Source organism: Myotis nattereri, assembly GCF_964212035.1.
Source record: "Myotis nattereri genome assembly, chromosome: 9".
In the NCBI taxonomy this organism is placed as follows: domain Eukaryota; kingdom Metazoa; phylum Chordata; class Mammalia; order Chiroptera; family Vespertilionidae; genus Myotis; species Myotis nattereri.
The window spans coordinates 70,591,424-70,615,491 of NC_138084.1; the positions used below are offsets into that span (position 1 = coordinate 70,591,424).

General features: G+C 39.9%; 1 protein-coding gene and 1 pseudogene across 2 annotated transcripts in view; one reads left to right on the forward strand and one right to left on the reverse strand.

The window, feature by feature from the left end:
• The window catches only part of CUL5 (cullin 5), a 102,454-nt gene that overhangs the window by 34,186 nt on the left and 44,200 nt on the right, over positions 1-24,068 (reverse strand). The window contains exons 3-7 of the mRNA XM_081098786.1: positions 12,571-12,670; positions 6,704-6,880; positions 3,230-3,371; positions 1,173-1,318; positions 1,010-1,090 (exon numbers count right to left, since the gene is read on the reverse strand). Of these exons, the coding sequence (XP_080954912.1) occupies positions 1,010-1,090; positions 1,173-1,318; positions 3,230-3,371; positions 6,704-6,880; positions 12,571-12,670 (646 nt within the window). The remainder of the gene's footprint in view (positions 1-1,009; positions 1,091-1,172; positions 1,319-3,229; positions 3,372-6,703; positions 6,881-12,570; positions 12,671-24,068) is intronic.
• LOC308524703 (14-3-3 protein zeta/delta-like) lies at positions 16,028-16,837 on the forward strand (annotated as a pseudogene). Its single transcript has 2 exons — positions 16,028-16,304; positions 16,511-16,837. The product of its transcript is annotated as a 14-3-3 protein zeta/delta-like (transcript).

Below are 24,068 nucleotides of genomic sequence, written 5' to 3' on the forward strand. Positions count from 1 at the left end.
AACCTTTGAAAAAGGAAATATACTGCCCGTTATGAAAAGCAATACAAAACAAAAACAAGGGAGGTAAAAGATCCAACCCAACCCAACCCAACCCAACCCAACTCAACCCAACCCAACCCAACCCAACCCAACCCAACCCAAACCCTGAACAAAGAATAAACATGACTACCATTTAAGATGAAAGAAGCCAAAGAAAAGTCAGAAGGAAAAAAAAAATCAGTTGAAAATGTTTGGTTGTAGGCAAACTGAAATATTACTTCTTTGAATGTAAACCTAAACCTAATTCCCAGGCTCCAAAGGCTGAAAGGAACTGGAGGAAATATTATTGCTATATTTTCCTTATTAAAGTACACTAAAGTCATTCTCCATATAAGAGAAAACACCCAGAACAGATATTGTAGCATAGCTACTACCTCAGATCAGTTTTTTTAAAATGAGGAGCATGCAATATAAATTACATGAAACAATTTTAAAGACTGGTGTTCACTTATCAAATAGTATTTTATCTCATGACAAGATGAAGTTTGAAAACATCCGCCCATAAGAAGAGGAAATATCCCGCAGCAGCAATGATTCAGTACTCACTAATTCAGTGTTCACAGCCATTTTATAGAACATAATCTCTGCAAATAATGAGAATCAAATGTATCTTTGGGGAGCATATTTTACTTGCCACATGAAAGTCACTAAAAGGGTTAACTTTAGATATGCATAACACATAATAAAGGAGACTGATTAAAAAGTGAATACATTTAATATAGCAAAAAGTCTAGAGCAAGGATGGCAAATACACTTTATCTTTCATGTAAGCTCTGAAAATCAATGTGTTCTCAATAAGGTGTCTATTAAAGCTGTGCTCTGTCTCACTGCGAAAGTACTATAATCAATTAGTAATGTTGGTCAGAGACAGAGAAAGGATAAGTCATGTTACGTGTATTATATATTTGCCATCCCTGGGCTACTGTACTTCAAATAATCCCATAGAATATACAGTTAAAAAACTACTTACTGCTTCAACAGAGTTACATTCCCGTCTTGTTTCTAAATAACGTAGTGCTCGTTTTTCTTCTTCTTTTAATTTAGCATCTGCCTGTCCAGAGGCAAAATAGCAATCATTTTAAGAATATCAAGAGAACAGCTCAAATTAGCACTTATACTAAGTTCTGACTTACATATTTCATATAATTCTGTACACCATTTTGTTGTAAATATGAGGGTGCCTGTGTTCTATAAAATCTCTCTGTTGAATCCAAGTACGCCTTCTCAAAATTGTCCCTATAAATTTGAAGCTTATCCTCAGGATTAGAACAAAGGTTAACTGAAAAACAGAAAATAAAATTTTACTCTAATTACGATTAATATCAGTATTTTGAGTAAGATAAATGAAATAACAAATAATGAGGAGTCATTATGTATAAGGGACTGACAATGCTCAAGAGAACATAAAAATATATGGGACAAAACCTTCTCTATAAAAAACTTAAAAGTTAACAGCACAAAGCAGTAAAGCAACAAACAGCATAGAGAACATGATATTTTATTTTGAATAGGAAAGACACTGACTTCTAACTGGATCAAGACACCATTCACAAAAGAGATGAGATTTGAAATGAGTTTTAAGGGATAAACTAGGATTTACATAGCTAGATCTATCTAAAGTAAGTAAAAAAAAAATATTTAGAAGTAGAAAAGCACAAGGTCAAGTCAAAGTATAATGACTAGATTGTCTGAGTAGATTGTAAGGTTAACAGAAGGTAAGGGTAAGTGGTTGTGGAGAGCCTCATATCTCAGGCTAAGTAACCTGAATTTAGTATGGTGTACCACTAAGTGGATAAGGAAAATAGCAATAAAACAGTACTTAAAATTAATCTTGTGAACAGCATATGGGTAAAATAATAACAATATGATCCATATAAGAAGACTATTTCAAAATTCCAGAAGTAAAGTTTAGAGAAGTTCAAACTGATGGCAGGTGAAATAAAAAGGAAGGTAGGGGAGGGTGGGAGTAAGGGGGAGAGGTCAACCAAAGGACTTGTATACATGCATATAAGCCTAACAAATGGACACAGACACCAGGGGGGTGAGGGCATGAGTGGGTGGGCAATGGGAGAATAAGGATACATATGTAGTACCTTAATCAATGAAAAAATAAAATCACACACACACAAAAAATATATAGGTGGAAATGCAAAAAACAAGTAAATGGAAATGAAATATATATATATGTGTGTGTGTGTGTGTGTGTGTGTGTGTGTGTGTGTGTGTGTATATATATATATATATATATATATATATATATATATATATGTATATGAAAATGCAAAAAAAAAAGGAATGAATAGGGACTTGGCTAATGAAAATTTAGATTTGATACCTAAAGAAGTATGAGGGCAATGAAGAAAGCAAGTCAATGGTAACTAAAGGTTCATTAATATAAAAAATTCTTAATGACAACCATTTTGTGCCAGGCATTCCATGTTCAGCAAAAATACAATGTCAACAACACAGTTAATTGCTTGAAAGTAGAATGACAAGGAGGCATCTATTATAATAAAAGCATAATATGCTAATTAGACCGGATGTCCTTCCGGACAAAGCTGGGGCTGCGAGGGAAGCCCGGGCCCAAGGGGCCAGAGGGAAGCCGGTGCCGGCAGCCGAGGAAAGGAAGGCCTACCCTTGCACGAATTTTATGCACCGGGCTTCTAATAGGTACTATAAAGCACTATGAGAGGGCCCAACTTAGTCTGGGTATTAGGAAAGGGCTGCATGAGGAAATAGAAGATGAGAATAAGTAAGAAGATAAAACGGGAGGAGGAAGAATATTCTAGTCAGAGGAATATCTGATTGAAAGAAAAAATGAGAATATCATTGTCAGAAACAGAAAAGACTGGAGACAAATGTACATATGAAATTAACTTACATCCTAAATATATAAGTACTATACCAGTTAATTTATAAGCTAAAGATTCAAATCTACACTTCTCTAATTTAAGTTGCTAAAAACATTCATCAACCAATAAATGAGAAGGAGAAAATAAATATTCACCACTCAAATATTAATTTTTGTAGGTTTCTTTAAAGCAGAATACCTTTTGTGTACTCGGAAAGCATTTGGCACTAAAAGTACATGTTACTTGTGCTAATAAACATACTTTTGCTAGCACTACTCTATGATTGTCTTAGAATTTGCATGAAAAGGAAATTATGATCATAAAAGTTCAGAACATACCATAGGATTCTCTTACTCCAATGACCAGCTGAGAATCAAAAGCTTCTCCTAATCGTTCAGCATGTACCAGCTTCATTGCACTATCTTGGAGTCTGTTTTTTATATTTGAAAAGATGGACTCATTCCATGTATCAAGCATGAGCTAAGAAAAAAAGAACAAAATACACAATTCATTTAAATTATTAATATACAAAGCACCACATATACACATTTTTTTTTTGAAGTGGGAACAATGGAGCACTTTCTTTTATTTGGGAATGGAGTTTGGAGTTCAGATGAATTGAGATTGAGATGAGTGTGAGTCTTAGAAAGAGAGGGGTGGGCATTTTGAAAACGAAGCTAGGGTAAAAAAAATTAAGTACAAATACTAAAAAAGGAAATCAAATTCTTAGACCTACATTCACTTGAACCCTTCAGGGAAGCAGTATATTTAAATGTGGTAAAGAATACATGGCAATTAATGGTAAAGAATATGTGTTTCAGAATCCAAGATAACTGTTAAACATCAAAATTTAGTTATGTGGATTAAAATGAAAAAATATGTAAAATTTGTGGACTATTTTAAAAAGTTATAATTTATATATATTGACTATTACTAATAGTGATATTTTTCTGTTTGAAATCATTACTTTTGCTTATGGCAAAGTTTGGTGTGGTATGCAATATTTAGTTTTAGACTGACCTTATTCTTTATCAGAAAGTGATTAAAATATGCACAACCAAAGCCAAAATAAAAATCAAACATAATTAGGTTTGAATTCCAGCTCTGTTACTTATTTACCTCCTTTCCATCTATAAAATAATGAAAATAATAGTATAAATTTCAACTGGTTGCAAAAATTAAATATGGTAATACATGGAAAATGTTAATTCCCTTATAGTTCCAAGGTTGAATTTCAGAAATACTGGTATGGCACTGGCCGGGTAGCTCAGTTGGTTAGAGCATCATCCCAATAAGCCAAGGTTGTGGGTTTGATCCCCAGTCAGGGCACAAGAATCAACTGATGAATGCATAAATAAGTGGAACAATAAAGGAATGTTTCCCTCCCACCACCACTCTCTCTAAAATTAATAAACAAACAAACAAGAAATATTGGTTATGTGTTTGGAATGCTCATGTGCACATTTGTAGAAACACATAATAAATGCGAAAACAACTGAAAATCTGTTTGATAGTGGACCTTATAAAAAAGGAACATATAAATCCATCAATCTTATAGATGTTCCATTTAAATGATGGAAATAATATACAGGCAGTCCTCGGGTTACGACATTTCGTGGTTACGTCGCCATCTCCCATTTATTTATTTAAAAAAAAAAGTTCTGTCATTTCGACGTATGTACATATGTGCTTTATGTTTTTATTATTTATTTACCACAAGTAAAGGTCAGGAATTGTTATCTTTCTTTTAAATATTTTTTTGCTGTTTCACTTAATTACTGCTGTGTATGTGCTCCATGTGAGTGACGTAGGTGCTTATGTAGGTGGGTTCCAATTTAAGGCGAAAATCGCATTATGTCATGCAGTAGGAATGGATCTCCAATGTAACCTGAGGACCTACTGTATACACATTCATGAGTATGTACTGTCACTCCAAAAGTAACTTTGTCAGATATAGGAAATATATTAATAATAGCAGCAACAGCAATAACAAGAATAATAGTTATATAACATTCACTATGTACCTAGCACTGCTCTAAATACTTTCCACATATAACTCATTTAATCCTCACAACTTATATATAGGTACAATTATCTCCTTTTAGATATGAGGAACCTGGGGCACAGAGAGGAAAGCTAATGTTCCCATATTTACAGAGCTCATAGTGACAACACGAGAACTTGAATGCAACAACTGTAGTATCCAGCCGTGGGCAAACTACGGCCCGCGGGCCGGATCCGGCCCGTTTGAAATGAATAAAACTATTGAAAAAAAAGACAGTACCCTTTTATGTAATGATGTTTACTTTGAATTTATATTAGTTCACACAAACACTCCATCCATGCTTTTGTTCCGGCCCTCCGGTCCAGTTTAAGAACCCATTGTGGCCCTCGAGTCAAAAAGTTTGCCCACCTGACTAGACTCTATGCCAGTGGTTCTCAACCTTCTGGCCCTTTAAATACAACCATAAAATTATTTTCGTTGCTACTTCATAACTGTAATGTTGCTACTGTTATGAATCGTAATGTAAATATCTGATATGCAGGATGGTCTTAGACGACCCCTGTGAAAGGGTCGTTCGACTGCCAAAGGGGTCGCGACCCACAGGTTGAGAACTGCTGCAGAGTCTATGCTCTTAATCATTAAGTGATGCTGATTCCCACAATCTGTAGGGAACAGTTAAAATTAAAGAAATTTAAAAACAAACAAAAAAAAACAAACACGCCAAGAGTGAACAAGATTATGAAACTGCAAATTAAAAACCATCCAGAAGTGTTTTTTTCTTTTTTGGGGTGGTGGTGATAATGTCTCATACTGCAGTTATTTCTACCACTGAAGAAATTTCTACCAGTAGGAGTCTCAAATTTACAGTAATCTCGTCAGCATTAATACAAATTTTAATGCCCAGGCCACTACCTGAATGTTTGAATGCCGGATTTTGTTGTTACAACATTGCAGCAAGTAGTGAGAGTTGTTTAAAGTTTAAATGGCCTTTTTAACTTTTCAAATATGGTTTAATGTGATTCTCACAAGTAGGAAAATACATGATAAATGAGGACGGAGAGGTTAGGTTATTGCTGATTGAAGAGTTGAAAGGGAAATCTGGGACTCCAATTTCAGAGCTTAGCTTTTTCCATTAAATCATGAGTTATTACTGGGTACAGTGCTTTTAACTACAAATTATGCAAAATATTTAGCCACAATTATGTAAATACAAAGATATCAGAAGGTAACCTAATAAAAGAAGAGATTTTTGAAACACAATAAAAGTAATGTAATTTAGAGGAAGGGAAAGATACAAAGAAAGAATAAGAAAATAAAAACTCGAAGATAAAACTAGGAAAAGAAGAAAGTGAAAGGAAAAGCAAAGAAGGTAATGTTTGAAACACAGATCTACAGCTTAACACCATATAAAAAGATGAAAGAAAATTGAAGCTAAAAATGGGAAAAAACATTATTTGATAAAACCCAACAAGAGCTAGAAAGGAATTTATATGTGAAGCAGAAAAACCCACTTAATATATAAAGTACTTTCAAAAGTTTTCAAATCTGCCCAGGCTCAGTGGTTATGTGTCAACTTATGAACCAGGAGGTCACGGTTTGATTCCTGGTCAGAGTGCATGCCTGGGTTGCAGGCTCAATCCCCAGTGTGGGGTGTGCAGGAGGCAGCTGATTGGTAGTTCTTTCTCACCACTGATGTTTATATCTCTCTCCTTCCACTGTCCTTCCTCTCTGTAATCAATATATATTTTAAGTCTTTAAATCATCCTTCCTGAAGAATATTGGAAAAAAGATGGGAAAACTTACTTACCTTTCGAACAATACCGTCTTCTACATTTGATTTTTTATTGCCGCCCTGTTTACCCAATAAAGTAATCTCTAGTTGACAAAAAGGCTTTGGTAAAATATCACATTGTGTAAAGAATTTTCGCCATTCAACAATATATGCTTTTAGCAAAGCTGTATCATCTTGATGGCTTAGTACTCGCTGGAAAAAAAGAAAAGAATTGTATCAATTTGAAATACAGGTGCTTTAAAGAATACTAGAACATTTTAATGCTATAAATTTAGAATATTTATAGCATAAACTATCTTATACCCAAAAGAAATTAAAACATATGTAATATCCAAGAGAAAATTAAAATGTTCACACAGACTTGTGATTTGACAATTAATACATATATCTGATCATTATGGTATATACATGAAACTAATAAAATGCTCTATGTCAATAATGTCAATTAAAAAAACCCTGTATCATACTCTTTGTAATACTTTAGGCAATAAAACAAAATTAAAAAGAAAAGAAAAGCATTGCCAGAACCGGTTTGGCTCAGTGGATAGAGCGTCGGCCTGTGGACTCAAGGGTCCCGGGTTCGATTCCGGTCAAGGGCATGTACCTTGGTTGCGGGCACATCCCCAGTGGGGGGCGTGCAGGAGGCAGCTGATCGATGTTTCTCTCTCATCGATGTTTCTGGCTCTCTATCCCTCTCCCTTCCTCTCTGTAAAAAATCAATAAAATATATTTAAAAAAAAAAGAAAAGCAAAAGGCAAATAAATGAATGTTGTAGAAAGAAAAAAAACAACAAAAAACAAAACCCCTGTATCCATTATCACCTTATCTTCCCCTTTATCTCTCCCCTCTCCTACCCCTTTCTCAGCCTTAAACAACCACTAATTTACTTTCTGTGTCCACATATTTGCCTGTTGTAGAGTATGCCCATGTTATATTCCTTTTTGTGGCTAAATACTATTTCATTTTATCGAAGCACTATATTTTATTCATTTTTGTCCACTGACAGACATTGGGTTGTTTTCACCTTTTACTTATCATGAATAATCCTATATAATAAAAGCCCAGCGGCCGTAACGGCAGAACGACCAGATGACCGCTCAACCAGTCACTATGAGGTGCACTGACCACCTCTCAGTCCCTTTCCCTGGCAGGCAGGCTCCGATCACCGATGGTGAACAAGGACCCTGGGTGGGTGGTGGGGGATGCGGGTGGCGCCAGGCCAAGACCCCTGCTCTGCTGGTCGCCCCCCCCACACACAGAGGGCAACCGGTGTTGGGGTCGGGGCTGGCAAGCAGGCGGGAATGGCCGACCTTTCAGTCCCTCCCCCGGCCATCAGGTTCTCATCGCTGGATGGTGAATGGGAAACTGGGGTGGGTGGCAGTGGGGGGTGAGGCCGGCTGCTGGCAGCTGGGGAAGATGGCCTTGATCACAGGGTAGTCCTAGGGACCATATCCACACACGATTTTGTGTGCTGGGCCTCTAGTCTATATAATAAAGAGCCAGGGTCGTAACAAGGCTCGACCAGACTGGAAGTCAGTGCTGGGTTGCTGTGGCGACCTAGCACTGACTGGGGCCGCTGCGGGCGCCCCGACCCAGCACTGACTGCCTAGGGGGCTGTGGATCAGGCCCGGAGAGAGGCCTGTGGAGAGAGAGGCAGGGTCTGATCTGTAGCCTCTGTGGCAGCCATTGATCAGAACTTGCCTCTCTTTTTCTCTAGGCCTGGCCAATAGCCACACCTCCATTTCTCTCCAGGCCTCCACCAGGGCTGCTGATCAGCCCCATCTTTCTGATCAGGTGCTGTTGATAGGCCCAGAGATGCAGTCAGGCATAGAAACTGACCAATCAGAACCAAATCTGGGTGAATATAAGGAGCCACTGGCTGCCTGGGAGGGAGAGCTTTTGACGCTGACTGGCATAGAAACTGACCAATCAGAACCAAATCTGGGTCAACTGTGAGGAGCCAATGGCTGCCTAGGAGGCGAAGTTTCTGATGGTGACTGGCATAGAAACTGACCAATCAGAACCAAATTGGCCGGCAGAGGGGGGCAGTTGGGGGTGAGATCAGGCCTACGGGGGGGGGGGGGGGGGGGAGTTGGGAGCGAGATCAGGCGGGCAGGGGAGGGCAGTTAGGGGTGATCAGGCAGGCAGAGCAGTTAGGGGCAATCAGGCCGGCAGGGAAGAGTAGTTGGGGGTGAGATAAGACTGGCAGGGGACGGCAGTTAGGGGCGAACAGGCAGGCAGGGGAGGGCCGTTGGGGGCAAGATCAGCCTAGCAGGGGAGGGCAGTTCGGGGCAACCAGGCTGGCAGGGGACGGCAGTTGGGGGTGAGATCAGGACAGCAGGAGAGGGCAGGTGGGGGCGAGATCAGGCTGGCAGGGGAGAGCAGCTGGGGGTTCAATCAGGCCGGCAGAGGACGGCAGTTAGGGGTGATCAGGCAGGCAGGCAGAGAGGTTAGGGGCAATCAAGCAGGCAGGCAGGTGAGTTGTTAGTTGCCAGTGGTCCCAGATTGTGAGAGGGATGTCCAATTGGAGTGGGTGCAAACTGGGCTGAGGGAACCCCCACTCTAAGAACAAATTTTGTGCATCGGACCTCTAGTATTATTATAAATATCTGTGTACAGAAAATGTTCACAAAAACTTGTGCACTTACCTATAAAAGAGAAAGGACTCAAAATCAGAAATGAAAGTGGAGACATACAACTGATACCACAGAAATACAAAGGGTCTTGAGACTACTATGACCATCACATGCCAACAAATCTGACAACCTAGAACTGATGAACAGATTACCAGAAACATACAGTCTACCAAAAGTGAATCATACAAAAATAGAAAATCTGAACAGACGGATCACTAGTAAGGAGATTCAATCAAAAACGTCAACAAACAGCCCGGCTGGTGTGGCTCAAAGGTTAACCTATGGACCAGGAGGTCACAGTTCGATTCCCCAGTTAGGGCACACGCCCCGGTTGTAGGCTTGATTCCTGGGGAGGGGCGTGAATAGAAGGGGAGATGCAGGAGGCAGCTGATCAATGATTCTCTTTCATCATTGATGTTTCTATCTCTCTCTCCCTTTCTGGTCCTCTCCGAAATCAATAAAAAAAAATTTTTTTTAAGTCAACAAACAAAACAAAAGTCCAGGGCCAGATGGCTTCACTGGTAAATTTTATCAAGTATTTAAAGAAGAATTAATACCAAATTCTTCTCAAATTCTTACAGAAAATACTTCCAAACTCATTTTACAAGGCCAGCATTATCTTGATTCTAAAACTAGACAAGAGTGCCACAAGAAAGAAAATTACAGGCTAAAATCCCTAATAAATGTAGATGCAAAAATCCTGAAAATATTAGCAAATCAAATTCTACAGCACATTAAAAGGATTACACACCATGATCAAGTGGGATTTATTCCAGTGATGCAAGAATGGTTCAACATTGGCAAATCAATCCATGTGATAATGTCATGTTGACAAGATGGATAAAAAGCACATGATCACCTTGGTAGATGCTGAAGATACATTTGACACAATTCAACATCCTTATATGATAAAGACTCTCAACCAGGTGGGTATAGTGAGAAAGTACCTCAACATAATAAAGGATTTACGTGACAAGCCCACAACTAATGTCATATTCAACGGAGAAAGCCGAAAGTCTTTCCTCTAAGGTCAGGAACAAGACAGGATGCCCACTCTCACCAATCCTATTCAACAAAACATTGGAAGTCCCAGCCAAAGCAATTAGGCAAGAAAAAGAAATACAAAGCAACTAAATTGGAAAGGAAGGCGAAAAACTCACCATTTCCAAATGATATGATGTTATATATAGAAAATCCTAACACCACCACAAAAAAACTGTTAGAATAAATAAATTCAGTAAAGTTGCAGGATACAAAATCACAACCCAAAAATCCATTGTGTTTCTATACTGTTTGTTTCATAGGAAACTACTGGAAAGAGAAATTATAAAAACAATCCTATTTACAATGCATCAAAAAGAATAAAATACCTAAGAACAAATTTAACCAGGAAGGGGAAAGACCTACACTGGAAACTATAAAACATTGATAAAAGAAACTAAAGAAGGCACAAAAATGAAAAGATATTCTGTGCTCAGGACTTGGAAGAATATTGTTAAAATGTGCATAAACCCCAAAGCAATCTACAATGGGAAAAGGACAATATCTTCAATAAATGGTGCTGGGAAAATTGGACAGCCACATGCAAAAGAATAAAACTTGACCATCTTTCAACATAAATAACATTAATTCAAAACAGATTAAAGATTGAATTTAAGATCTGAAACCATAAAACTACTAAAAGAAAACACAGGTAGTAAGCTCCTTGACATCAATGTTGGTAGTGTTTTTTTTTTTTGCAGTTGGTACAAAAAGCAAAAATAAACATTGTAGGAGGACATCAATGTACAACAAAGCTTCCAAACATCAAAGGAAAGTATCAACAAAATACAAAGGCAATCTACTGAATGGGAGAAAATATTTGCAAATCCTATCTGATAAGAGTCAATATCCAAAATAGATCTTAAAAAATCATACAACTCAATAGCAATACAGAAACAAAACAAAAAAAAAACAAAAAACCAATTAAAAATGGGCAGAGAATTCAAATAGACCTTTTTCCAAAGAAGACATACAGATGACCAACAGGTACATGAAAAGATGTTCAGTATCACTAATCATCATGGAAATGATAATCCAAACCACAATGAGATACCACTTCACACCTGGTAGAATGGCTATTATCAAGAAGACAAGAATAAATGTTGGATGTGGAGAAAAGGGAACCCTTCTGCACTTTGGTGGGAATGTGAATTAGTACAGCCACTATGGAAAATAGTATCAAGGTTCCTCAAAAAATAAAAAATAGAACTACCATATGATTCAGAAATTCTACCTCTATCCATCCAAAGAAAACAAAAACACTAATTTGAAAAAATATACACTCGGCCCTCTGTATTCATGGGTTCTGCATTTGTAATTGGTTTAATCTACAGATTCAGAGCCAAAAGATACAAAGGGCGGACTAAGGGATTTGAGCATCCATGGATTTTGGCATCTGCTAGGAGTCCTTGAACCAAACCCCCATGAAAACCCCCCATGTTCGTTGCAATATTATTTACAATAGCCAAGATATGGAAACAACCTAAATGTCCATAGACAGATGAATGGAGAAAGAATATGTGGTACATACACAGAATGAAATATTATTCAACCATAAAAAAATGTCATGCCATTTGGAACAACATGGATGGAATTTGAAGAAAACTACTGTCAGTTTGAAAAGAGGTATTAGTGTGAGAAAAAATAGATTTATGTGGGCTGACATATGGCTAAAAATAAATGGTGGTGGGGACATCTAAAGGACCTATAAAAAACTGAAATTTTAAATCTTTGTTTTTAACAATTAAATTTATTGTGGTGACATTAGTTAATAACCTTTATATAAGTTTCAAGTGTACAATTCAATAATACATTATGTGTATATTACATTGTGTGCTCACCTCCCAAAATCTAGTCTCTTTCTGTCACCATCTTTACCATCTTTACCCTCTTCAACATCCCTCCACCCTCCTTCCCCTCTGGTAACCACCATATTGTTGTCTGTGTCTATAACTTTGTTTTGTTTGTTCCCTTGTTAATAGCATCTTTTAATTGAGGATAATAATGTACTCTCTTAAAAGAAATGTCACTGAGGGGGGGAAATAACCAAATGATTATCATTTCATGAAAAAATTTATTTAAGAAATACGTCGAGCCAATATAATATTTAAAATTACTTCAGAAAGTCCTACATTTGAAGTATTTTTTATAATATTCTTTGAGTAAAACCTTAAAATAAACGTAATATAAAGGTGCAGAACTTACTGCCTGTGCTTGCTTAATAAACTCAAGAATATCTTCTTTTAAAGCCTGGTGAATTTTTGCTGGGCCTTTGTCATCCCAGAGACAGACAGCATGCACATCCCTATAAAAATAAAGCAGATAAACAAACATTAACACTGGAACAAGAACAAAGACAAAACTCATGTTAAGTTCTGTTTTTATACAGTTTCCATGGACCATAGAATCCATTCATATGAACTAAGCATGTGTTGTAAGTTGTCTCATATTCGTTTCTATTTTCTTTGTCATTCATTGTTTTCTTTAAATCTCTGCCAGTTATTGCATAATATATATAGATTTTTTTATTTTTATCCAAGGATATGTTTACTGATTTTTTAGAAATAGAAGGAGGGAGGAAAGGAGGAAGGGAGGGAGGGAGGGAGAGAGGGAGAGAGAAATTGATTGATGTGAGAGAGAAACATTGATGGGTTGCCTCATGTGTGCCTAGACTGGGGATTGAACCCGCAACCTTTTGGTGTATGGGACAATTCTCCAACCAAGCAACCTGGCCAGGGCTGCATAAATATCTATACTAATAAAAGGGTAATATGCTAATTAGACTGGGAGACCTTCCAGGAGACCTTCCAGACGTCCTTCCAGAAAAAGCCACGGTGGTGGGGCCGAGGCAGTGGCAATTTGGGGTGATCAGGCCAGCAGTTGGGGGCAGTTGGGGGCAGTCAGGCCGGTGGTGGGGGGCATTTGGGGGCAATCAGGCTGGTGGTGGCAGGCAGTTGGGGGCAAGCAGGCCGGCAGGGGGGGCAGCTGGGGGCGAGCAGGCCGGCAGACAGAGTGGTTAGGGGTGATCAGGCAGGCAGGCAGGTGAGCAGTTAGGAGCCAGCGGTCCTGGATTGAGAGAGGGATGTCTGACTGCTGGTTAAACCGGCAGTCAGACATCTCCCGAGGGGTCCCAGATTGGAGAGGGTGCAGGCTGGACTGAGGGACACCCTCCCACCCCCATACATGAATTTTGTGCACCAGGCCACTAGTATACATATATTTTTAAATCCTCACCCAAGGATATTTTTCCATTGATTTTTAGAGAAAGCAGAAGAGAGAGAGAAAGACAGAGAGAAATAGTGATGTGAGAGAAACTCAGCGATTGGTGTCACCTGCAAGAGCCCTGACCAGGGCTGGGGCCGGGGAGGAGCCTGTAACCAAGGTACATGCCCTTGACCAGAATCGAACCCAGGACCCTTTGTTCTGCAGGCTGACACTCTATCCACTGAGCCAAACTGGCTAGGGCTGCATAAATATTTTTAATTATAAAAGTATACTATCTCCTAATCCCATTCCCCAAAGTGAACTCCTATTAATATTTTCTTGTGCAAAGCAAGTATAAACCCTATTAATTCTTTAATTCAATATATGTAAACTAGTCTATTGTTTTAAAAATATAGTAACTTAGATCCCATTACAGTGAATCTTCCATACATTCATTACATTTACACATTAATTACTATTGTGTCTCCTTTAGTTAAAAAAACAAAAACTCTCATAAACTGGTTAAAAAAACTCTAAACTTATCAAGTTGACATATTTTAACCAAAGAAATTCATTACAGAAATATATTTAAGATTAATACATATCCTCAAAGTCAATTTGTTAATTACTAAGTTGTAGAGCAGGGAAACATAACAAAAGGGTAGTCTTTTATTCAGGATTTTTTACTAAGGATTCTTTTATTTAGAAAATGCTCCCCAGTGACTTATTCAGCACCTTCTCAAGTCCCTGCTATAAAAAATGTCAAAGATCGCTTCTAGGCCTTTTGGCTAAGATCAAGTGTAAAAAATGTCAAAGAAATCTAAATAAAACACCTCCAGAATTATAACATTATAATAATGGCCAAATAGTTTGTTTTATATTCAGATTGTAAGGAACATCAGTATAACCCAAAGTTCTGTCTGCATATTAATTTTTTTTAATACTGTATATTTTTATTGATTTCAGAGAGGAAGGAAGAGAGAGAAACATCAATGATGAGAGAGAATCATTGATCGGCTGCTTTCTGCACGCCCCACACTAGGGATCGAGCCCACAACGCAGGCATGTGTCCTTGACCAGAATCAAACCTGGGACCTTTCAGTCCACAGCCTGAAGTTCTATCCACTGAGCGACACCGGCTAGGGCTGCATATTAATTTTTTAAAATATATTTTTATTGATGTCAGAGAGGAAGGGAGAGGGGGAGAGAGAAAGAAAGAAACATCAATGATGAAAGAGAATCATTGATCGGCTGCCTCCTGCACACCCCGCACTGGGGATCGAGCCCGCAACCAGGGCATGTGCCCTGACAGGGAATCTGTGACCTCCTGGTTCGTAGGTCAAAAACCTCAACCACTGAGCAACACCATCCAGGCTGCATATTAATTTGAACTTGCTTTTGTCATTTGTTTAATTCAGCTTAATAGTGGTATCTGCTCCAGTGTCTGGAATGCAGTAAGCACACAAATATTTGTTAAATAACAACATAATGGTCAAGTAACATCTGACTGCTCAATGTGCCAGATTCTATTCTAAGCTGTTTTAACTCATTTATCCTTCACAGCAACTCTGAAGGAGTATTATTTTCATTGCAATTTTACAGATGTGGAAACAGGCAAAGAGAGGTTAAGGAGCATTCCCAAGTAACATTCCCAAGATTACAGAGCTAGTATATATGGTGGAAACAGGCAGTTGGGCTCCAGAGGTCACACCAACCATTTCCCCAGATTTACTTTTGCACTTCCTCAATCCATCCAACCAACAGTAGCCAAAATAATCTTTATGAAACTCAAAAATCACAGCATATTACCTCTACATTTAAAATCATCCAATGGTGTTCCACTACTCTTTGAATAAAGTACAAAATGGCTAATTGACCCCTATAATACGCTGCAGTATCACCTCATAACTAAAGGAATCAAGAGTTGAAAAGAAGAAATTGATACAAAAATAGATTGATTATAACTCAGTATGTTTACAACTATTACTGTGCATATAAACACAAGGCATAAGAGAGTGGTGGAAGAATATTTTATGAAGTAACAATGAGTAAAGAACTGTGGATTACTATGGTGTCTGTAGTGCACTATAAACAAATCACTGTGTTTAGTATGTAAAGTGGGGAGTGATAAGCAAAAAATTAGGCAAACTAACCTTATTTTAGCCCCTAAGTTCAATCATGGTCCTATTATACCCATTTCCTAAATACCACTCTAATTTGGATATTTCCATCCATCACGACCATTATATAATTAAAATCATGATAATCTCTTGATTATAACAAAAACCAGTATGAACTGACTGCCATGAGTCAGACACTCTACATATATTGATTCATGTTAGTTTAGGTTTTCCAAGAGGCAGATGGGATTAGAAGAACAAGAGATTTATTGAGGTAAATGTCTGTGAGGGGAAATGGGAAGTGAACTACAAGAACCTGGGCCAGGGATAAACCTACAATGCAAGGAGCTGAATTATCCAATGAAGAGAGGAATCTTCTCTCAGTTGCTTGTAAGAATGTTATAGCAGTCCGGGTTATCTTGGAGAGTCATCTCCACTATTGAGCGAAAAATGAGAGGTGCTGAGAAGAAACAGCAGATGGCTCAATATAAAGAGAAAATTGAGACCGAGTTAGGGGCTATATGCAATGATGTAGTACTGTCTCTCTTGGAAAAGTTCTTGATCCCCAAAGCTTCACAAGAACAGAGCAAAGCTTTCAATTTGAAAAGGAAAGGAGTCCTGACTGGTGTGGCTCCAGTTGGTTGGAACGTCATCCCTTACACAAAAAGGTGGTGGGTTTGATTCCCGGTCAGGGCACAAACCCGGGTGGTAGGTTTGATACCTGGTTGGGAGGCAGCTGATTGATGTTTCTCTCTCCCCCTTCCTCTCTCTCAAAATAAAAAAAAAAAAAAAAGAAAAAAAGAAATTTATGAAAAGTAAAGGACTACTATTGTTACTTGACTGAGGTTGCTGCTGGTGATGACAATAAAGGAATTGTGGATCAGTCACAACCAGCATACCAAGATGCTTTTGAAATCAGCAAAAGAAAGGTAACCAACACACCCTATCAGATTGGATCTGGCTGGTCCTTAACTTCTCAGTGTTCTAGTATGAGATTCTGAACTCTTTGAAGAAAGTCTGCTTTGCAAACAAAACTTGATGAAGCCATTGCTGAACTTGATATATTACGTGAAGAGTCACACAAAGACAGCAAGCTAATAATGCAATTACTGAGAGAACACTTGACATTGTGGATATTGGATGCCTAAAAAAGACAGAGCTGAAGCAGGAGAATGAAGAGAAAATTAACCCACCTCCCAACTTTTGTCTGCCTCATTTTAAAATTTACACAGTGTACCATTTCTCGTCCATGCTGTCCCACAAATAGTTTTTTGTTTACCATTTATGACAGATTTGTTATTTTAATTTGAATTTCTCTATCTTCCATGTGGTTTTTATGTTTAATATTAGGGGAATAGAAATAGTTAACATTTAGGGAGTTCTGTTTTCATCTTGAGGTGGCCAATAGGGGGATGTGGGATTTTTATACAAGTTATAAATATTTGACATAGTACATGTGGAACACTGTGGCTTCACAAGGACCAGTGTTAAAACAGTTTCCATGTCTAAGCAAAGAAAACTGCCTACATGTTGGTTTTTCCTGGTGGGGAATAAAAAGAATAATTGCTTCTAGTCACAAGTGTAGTTGTAGGTATTGAAGTTTTGGAGCACTTAGAGCAGAGGTGGGGAACCTTTTTACTGATGTTTTAAAACATCACTAGAGGCCCGGTGCATGAAATTTGTGCACAGGTGGGGTTCGTAGGCCTAGCTGGTGATCAGGGCTAATCGGGGCCTTCCTTCCCAGGTTGCCGGCTGGGGCCTTCTTTCTTTCCGCACCGCCTCCTGGTGGTCAGCGCACATCATAGCGAGCAAACTCCCAGGTGAACTTCTGAGGGGACACTTTGCATATTAGCCTTTTATATATATATATATATATACTAGAGGCCCGTTGCAGGAAGATTCCTGCAAGAACAGCGCTTCCTCAGGCCTATTCCTGCAAGAATAGGGCTTCCTGTGGCTGGAGCGAAGCAGAGAAGGGAGCTTTTCTCTTCTCCACTGCCTTGGCTCGGCTGCCGTGTCCGCTGCCTCGGCTCCCTCCCTTCTCTGCCACTTTGCTCCTTTCTACAGCTCTTGGCTTCCTTCTACACTGTCTTTAGTCTTCGCCCCCGCCTGCATATGCAAACTAACTGCCATCTTTGTTGGGTTAATTTGCATACTCACTCTCATGGGCTGGTGGGCATAGCGAAGGGACAGTCAATTTGCATGTTTCTCTTTTATTAGTGTAGATAGACTAGTAGCCTGGTGCACAAAATTCATGCACATTAAAAGGGGATTAATTAGCCCTAACCGGTTTGGCTCAGTGGATAGAGCGTCGGCCAGCGGACTGAAAGGTCCCAGGTTCGATTCCGGTCAAGTGCATGAACCTTGGTTGCAGGCACACCCCCAGTGGGAGGTGTGCAGGAGGCAGTTGATTGATGTTTCTCTCTCATCGCTATTTCTAACTCTCTATTCCTCTCCCTTCCTCTCTGTAAAAAAATCAATAAAATATATTTAGAGAAACCAAGATGGCGGCATAGGTAAACACCGGAAATTGCTGCCTCCCACAACAAATTCAAAAATACACTAAAAGACAAAACGGACATCATCCAGAACCACAGGAAGGCTGGCTGCGTGGAAATTCTACAACTAGAAGGAAAGAGAAAAGCACACTGAGACTCAGAGGAGGTGCGGAAGTGCAGAGGTACGGAAGCACACATGACATGGGCTGGCAACTGATGACACGGGTGTCTTTTTGAATCGGGAGGGAGTCACAAGCCCCTGACTGCTCTGAACTCCAGTGCTGGGTGAGTCTCCGGGGATCCAGACTCATACAGGGAGAAAATGGACTGTCTGGCAGAGGGCAGAACTCAGAACTCGAGGGTGGCTTTCTCTCAAAGGTGCCTGCAGCGATTACCGGGACACTGAGACTCGGGGCCCCTTAGGGCAGGTCTGAGGATCAGCCATAGCTGCTTGCTCCACCCTGTTGATTCCCTGAGACCCCGCCAACCCAAGCTGTGGCAGAGGCTTTTGCATATGAATGCCCTGGCCCTTTGCAATCTGAAAAGTACCTAAAAAACTGCAGCTAGGCCAGACAGATCCAGAACTTCCAAGAGAAGGTCCAAGGCCCCACAGCAGCTTGCATTGCTTCACAGCTGGGCCTCATTTGGGCACCTCCAAACCCCAAACAAGGAAGGGGAATCTGCAGATCTCTTCGTAGCTCCTACTGGGTAGCCTCAGGCAGAGGCTAAATTAGCACCTCCTTAGATCCAAGAGCCAGTGTACCCAGTGGTCAGAGTGGGACCATCCAGATTACAACTCCTCAGATCCATAAGGGACACACTCAGGGGGCAGACTCAGTGAGCACCAAAGCCCCACTGAAGCAAGTCCTGTCCCATAGCGGTGTATCCTGCACAGCGGTTCTTCCATTGTAGACACAGCTGGTACTCACAGCCTATTGGCCTGGAGGTCAATTCCTCCCAGTGATACCAACTACAATCAAGGCTTAACTACAACAGGACTGTGCACACAGCCCACCACCTCAGGTAATTGGGGAGGCTGAGCCACTGGGCCCTATAGAACATGTAGCACACAAAGACAATCTACCAACACAGGGAAGCATAAAAAATGCAGAGACAAAGAAACAGGTCACAAATGACAGAAATGGAGGAAAGCAAACGACTGAATATAGAGTTCAAAACCACACTTTTAAGGTTTTTCAAGAACTTTCTAGAAACCGCCAATAAATTTAGTAAGTCCCTCAAAAAGTCTGGTGAGACCACCGATAAATGTAGTGAGACCCTCAAGAAATCTAGTGAGACCCTTGAGGTTATGATAAAGGACCAACTAGAAATTAAGCATACACTGACTGAAATAAAGGGTATTATGCAGAGTTCCAACAGCATACTAGAAGATCGCAAGAATCAAGTCAAAGATTTGAAATACAAAGAAGCAAAAAGCACCCAAACAGAAAAGCAAAATAAAAAAAGAATCCAAAAATACGAAGATAGTGTAAGGAGCCTCTGGGACAGCTTCAAGCATGCCAACATCCGAATTATAGGGGTGCCAGAAGATGAGAGAGAGCAAGATATTGAAAACCTATCTGAAGAAATAATGACAGAAAACTTCCCCTACCTCGTGAAAGAAATAGACTTACAAGTCCAGGAAGTGCAGAGAACCCCAAACAAAAGGAATCCAAAGAGGACCACACCAAGACACATCATAATTAAAATGCCAAGAGCAAAAGACAAAGAGAGAATCTTAAAAACAGCAAGAGAAAGAAACTCAGTTACCTACAAGGGAATACCCATACGACTGTCAGCTGATTTCTCAACAGAAACTTTGCAGGCCAGAAGGGAATGGCAAGAAATATTCAAAGTGATGAATGCCAAGAACCTACAACCAAGATTACTTTATCCAGCAAAGCTATCATTCAGAATTGAAGGTCAGAAAAGAGCTTCACAGATAAGGAAAAGCTAAAGGAGTTCATCACCACCAACCCAGTATTATATGAAATGCTGAAAGGTATCCTTTAAGAAGAGGAAGAAGAATAAAAAGGTAAAGATACAAATTATGAACAACAAATACACATCTATCAACAAGTGAATCTAAAAATCAAGTGAATAATCTGATGAACAGAATAAACTGATGAGTATAATAGAATCAGGGGCATAGAAAGGGAGCAGACTGACTATTCTTGGGGGGGAAAGGGGTGTGGGGAATGTGGGAAGAGACTGGACAAAAATCGTGCACCTATGGATGAGGACAGTGGGGGGGGGTGAGGGTGGAGGGTGGGGGGGGGAACTGGGTGGATGGGAGCTATGGGGAAAAAAAAAAGAGTAACAACTGTAATAATCGAACAATATAGATTTAATTTAAAAAATATATATATTTAAAAAAAATAAAATAGAAGGGGATTAGACGAAATGTTTTAATATTGCTATTTGCTCTTTCTCTATAATAGAAGTGTCAGAGATTAGAGAAAATTAGTAAAATATATATGAAAATCTTCCTCCTGTCAGAGTCTGGGGCGCACCATGGGACCCAGAGTCAAGTCCCTGCCCACCCACGTCGTCTGCCTCAAAATCGCGTAAGACCCAGACTTGGCCGGCACCCCACCCCCATTGGGCTAGATCCATACCTGGCTGGTCCCACCCTTGTCAAGCCCCTCCAGGCGGAGGGCACAGCCTGAGGTCCCCTGGCCTGGCGACAGGGCGGGGGGTGCGGCCTGAGGTCCCCCAGCCCAGGCTGGGGGTGCACTTTGAGGTCCCCTGTCAAACCATGAAAGGTGGGGGATATGGCCTGAGATCCCCTGTCAAGCCCCGCCAGATGGGGGGCTTGGCCTGAGGTACCCTGTCAAGCTCCACCGGGCGGGGGGTGCATCTTGAGGCCCCCGTCAAGCCTGGCCAGGAGGGGGGCGCAGCCTCAGGTCCCCTGTAAAGCCCTGCTGGGCATGGGGTGCAGCCTGAGGTCCCCCAGCCCAGCACTGGGGCGGGCACACTTTGAGGTCCCCTGTCAAGGCCCGCCGGGTGGGGAGTACGGCCTGAGGTCCCCTGTCAAGCCCTGCCAGGCAGGGGGTGTGGCCTCACGTCCTCTGGCCCAGTGCTAGCACAGGGGGCGTGGCCTCAGGTCCCCTGGCTTGGTGTCGAGGTGGGGCCTGAGGTCCCCCATCAAGCCCTGCTGGGCAGGGGGCACAGCCTGAGGTCCCCTGGCCTGGCGCCAAGGCAGGGGACGCAGCATGAGGTCCCCTGGGCTGGCACCAGGGCGGAGGTGTGTGGTCTGAGGTCCCCTGTCAAGCCCCATGGGGGCTGGGTGGGGGGGGGGCGGTGCAGCCTCAGGTCCCTGCTGATTGCTCGTTAAGGCTTATTATGGGAACTCAGCCTCCACAGTGGGTGCCGCCATCTATGTGGCAGAGTGACGGTCAATTTGCATATTCCTTCTTTATTATATAGGATTTGTAGGCCATACAAAATTATCAACTTAAAAATTAGCCTGCTATATTTGGTCAAACATTTAATTACCTCATCCCTAATGCATTGGCAGGGCCAGACCCAATGATTTCTCAGGCTTTATATGCCCCATGAGCCAGACGTTTGTTCTCTACTCCTCACTTAGAGGGATGTAGTAAAAATGGATATCCCATGGATAGCACATGTTGAACCATGTGTGTATCTGTGGAATACTTTCAATGTTCACACCTGCACACCTGTGACTACAGCTGAAAAAGTATTTCTTTACACGTGACCCAATTTACTCTGGATAAGGGCAGAAATGGTTCACATTCCCTAATTTGTAAAATTACCTGCTGTTTACTTTCATTCACTTTGCTACACTCATTTTATTTGTATTTAAATGTGTTAGGCAACTTAAGAACACATGTACAAATCAAGATGCAATAAAGTGAATTGCTTGATATCCATTATTTCATGTACATCAAGCACAGCAGTAAAACAAAAAACAAAACATGTATTTACCATTTTTAAAGGTTTTTGCTTTTGTGGATTTTTCTTTGATACTTGCCTAACATGCAGCACATGCTGCAAAATAGTTAACAGTGAAATAACTGGAAATTATGATTAGCTTTGTTTAATGTCTCATGAAATTTTTTCACGAATAATCTAAGCATAACTGTTAAGAATGTGTATTATGTAAGTAGAATAAAAGCTTTATGAATAGACAAAAAATGTTTATACCAGAAAATTTATACCAACATATAAAAAAATATAATTAGATATGTAAGATACAAATACTTTGGAATACTTTAACACATCCTTATAACATCCAGGATGTACACAACTGAAAACATTAAACTCAATTAACAGTGACTTAGATTGGTGATTTTCAACTGGTGTGCCACAAGAATTTTTAAAACATTGCAATACCTGACTATTTAGTCAGGGGCACTGAACTCTTTTCCATTAGATCAGTGGTTCTCAACCTTGGCTGCACATTAGAATCACCTGGGGAATCTTTTTAAAATCCTGATTTCTGGGCCTCATCCTCCGGAAATTCTGTTTCTTTGTTATGGGGTGGGGCCACAACATTAGTAACAAAGAAACAGAATTTCCGGAGGATGAGGCCCAGAAATCAGGATTTTAAAGAGATTCCCAGGTGATTCTAATGTGCAGCCAAGGTTGAGAACCACTGCCTTAGATTGTCAAATAAAAAAATGACAACAGCCAACACAATAATTACTATTTGGTGTGAATGAATCAAAACTGTACCTATTTCTTTTTTGTCAGATAGGCCAAAAATATATTTTTTTGGTGTGCCGCAGAATTTCAATAATTAGTTTGTGTTTGATAAAGCTCAATTTGATAATGGCTGATATTGGTAATGGTGGAGGAAAAGGTATGTGTTTTCATTTCTGCAGAATCCTTAAATCCTCTAACCTGTCCGAAAATATTTCCATTTTGTCTTAAACTTGATTAGGTATAGGATACTACCCTTTCAAATATTTAAAGAAAATCTTCCTTTAGCCTCCTGCATCCCATTTGTCCAATGAAAAGAGTGGGGGTAGTCTGTTTTGTTTGGAAGGTAATTTATTTTTCTCTGCAAGAATTAGGATTATTTTCTTTATCCTTGGAATTCTGACATTCCTTGAGGATGTGTCTAGGCATTTTTTTAAGCACCTTCAATATGAAAACTTGTAGGAATAGGTGGCAAGGGGAAGACTTTTTAGTCCTAGAAACTTTCTTCTTGTACTTTGCCTGTATCTTCTCCTCTACTATTTTTGTTCTCTCCTTCTGAAACCCTTTTTAGTAGAAGTTAATCTGATTCTAGATCTAGCCTTGATATTTATTAAATTTTTTTTTTATTGATTTCAGAGAGGAAGATAGAAATATCAATGATGAGAGAGAATCATTGATCGGCTGCCTTCTGCACACCCCCTACTGGCGATCGAGCCTGAAACCTGGGCATGTGCCCTGACCAGGAATTGAACCATGACCTCCTGGTTCATAGGCCAACTCTCTGGTCGGGCAATAAAAATATATTTTTTTAAAAAAGAAGTAATTCTCAACTGAGTGAGGTGCTTCCCACCCCTCCCAAGGACATCTGGAAACATATGAGAGCCTTTTCTGTTCAATAATGAGGGGAGGGGAGGAGAGTAAACAAGGAGTGTCCGCTACTAAATGTTATGAGGATGAATGCCAGAATAATAGACAACCCACAACATGTAGGATCATCTTTTATAACCACTCAAAACGTTAATAACACTCTTACTGAAAAATAAGGATGAAGATTATAAGCAAAGGGGAGTAAATAGTCAATGTAGTTAAACATCAATACATTAAACACGTCAGATTTAGAGATAAGCAAGCTCTGTTATTATTATGGTTCAATAGGTTAAAATTTGGAAAGGTAGGTCCTGCAACTTTGGTGATAGCATGATAAGACATCCAG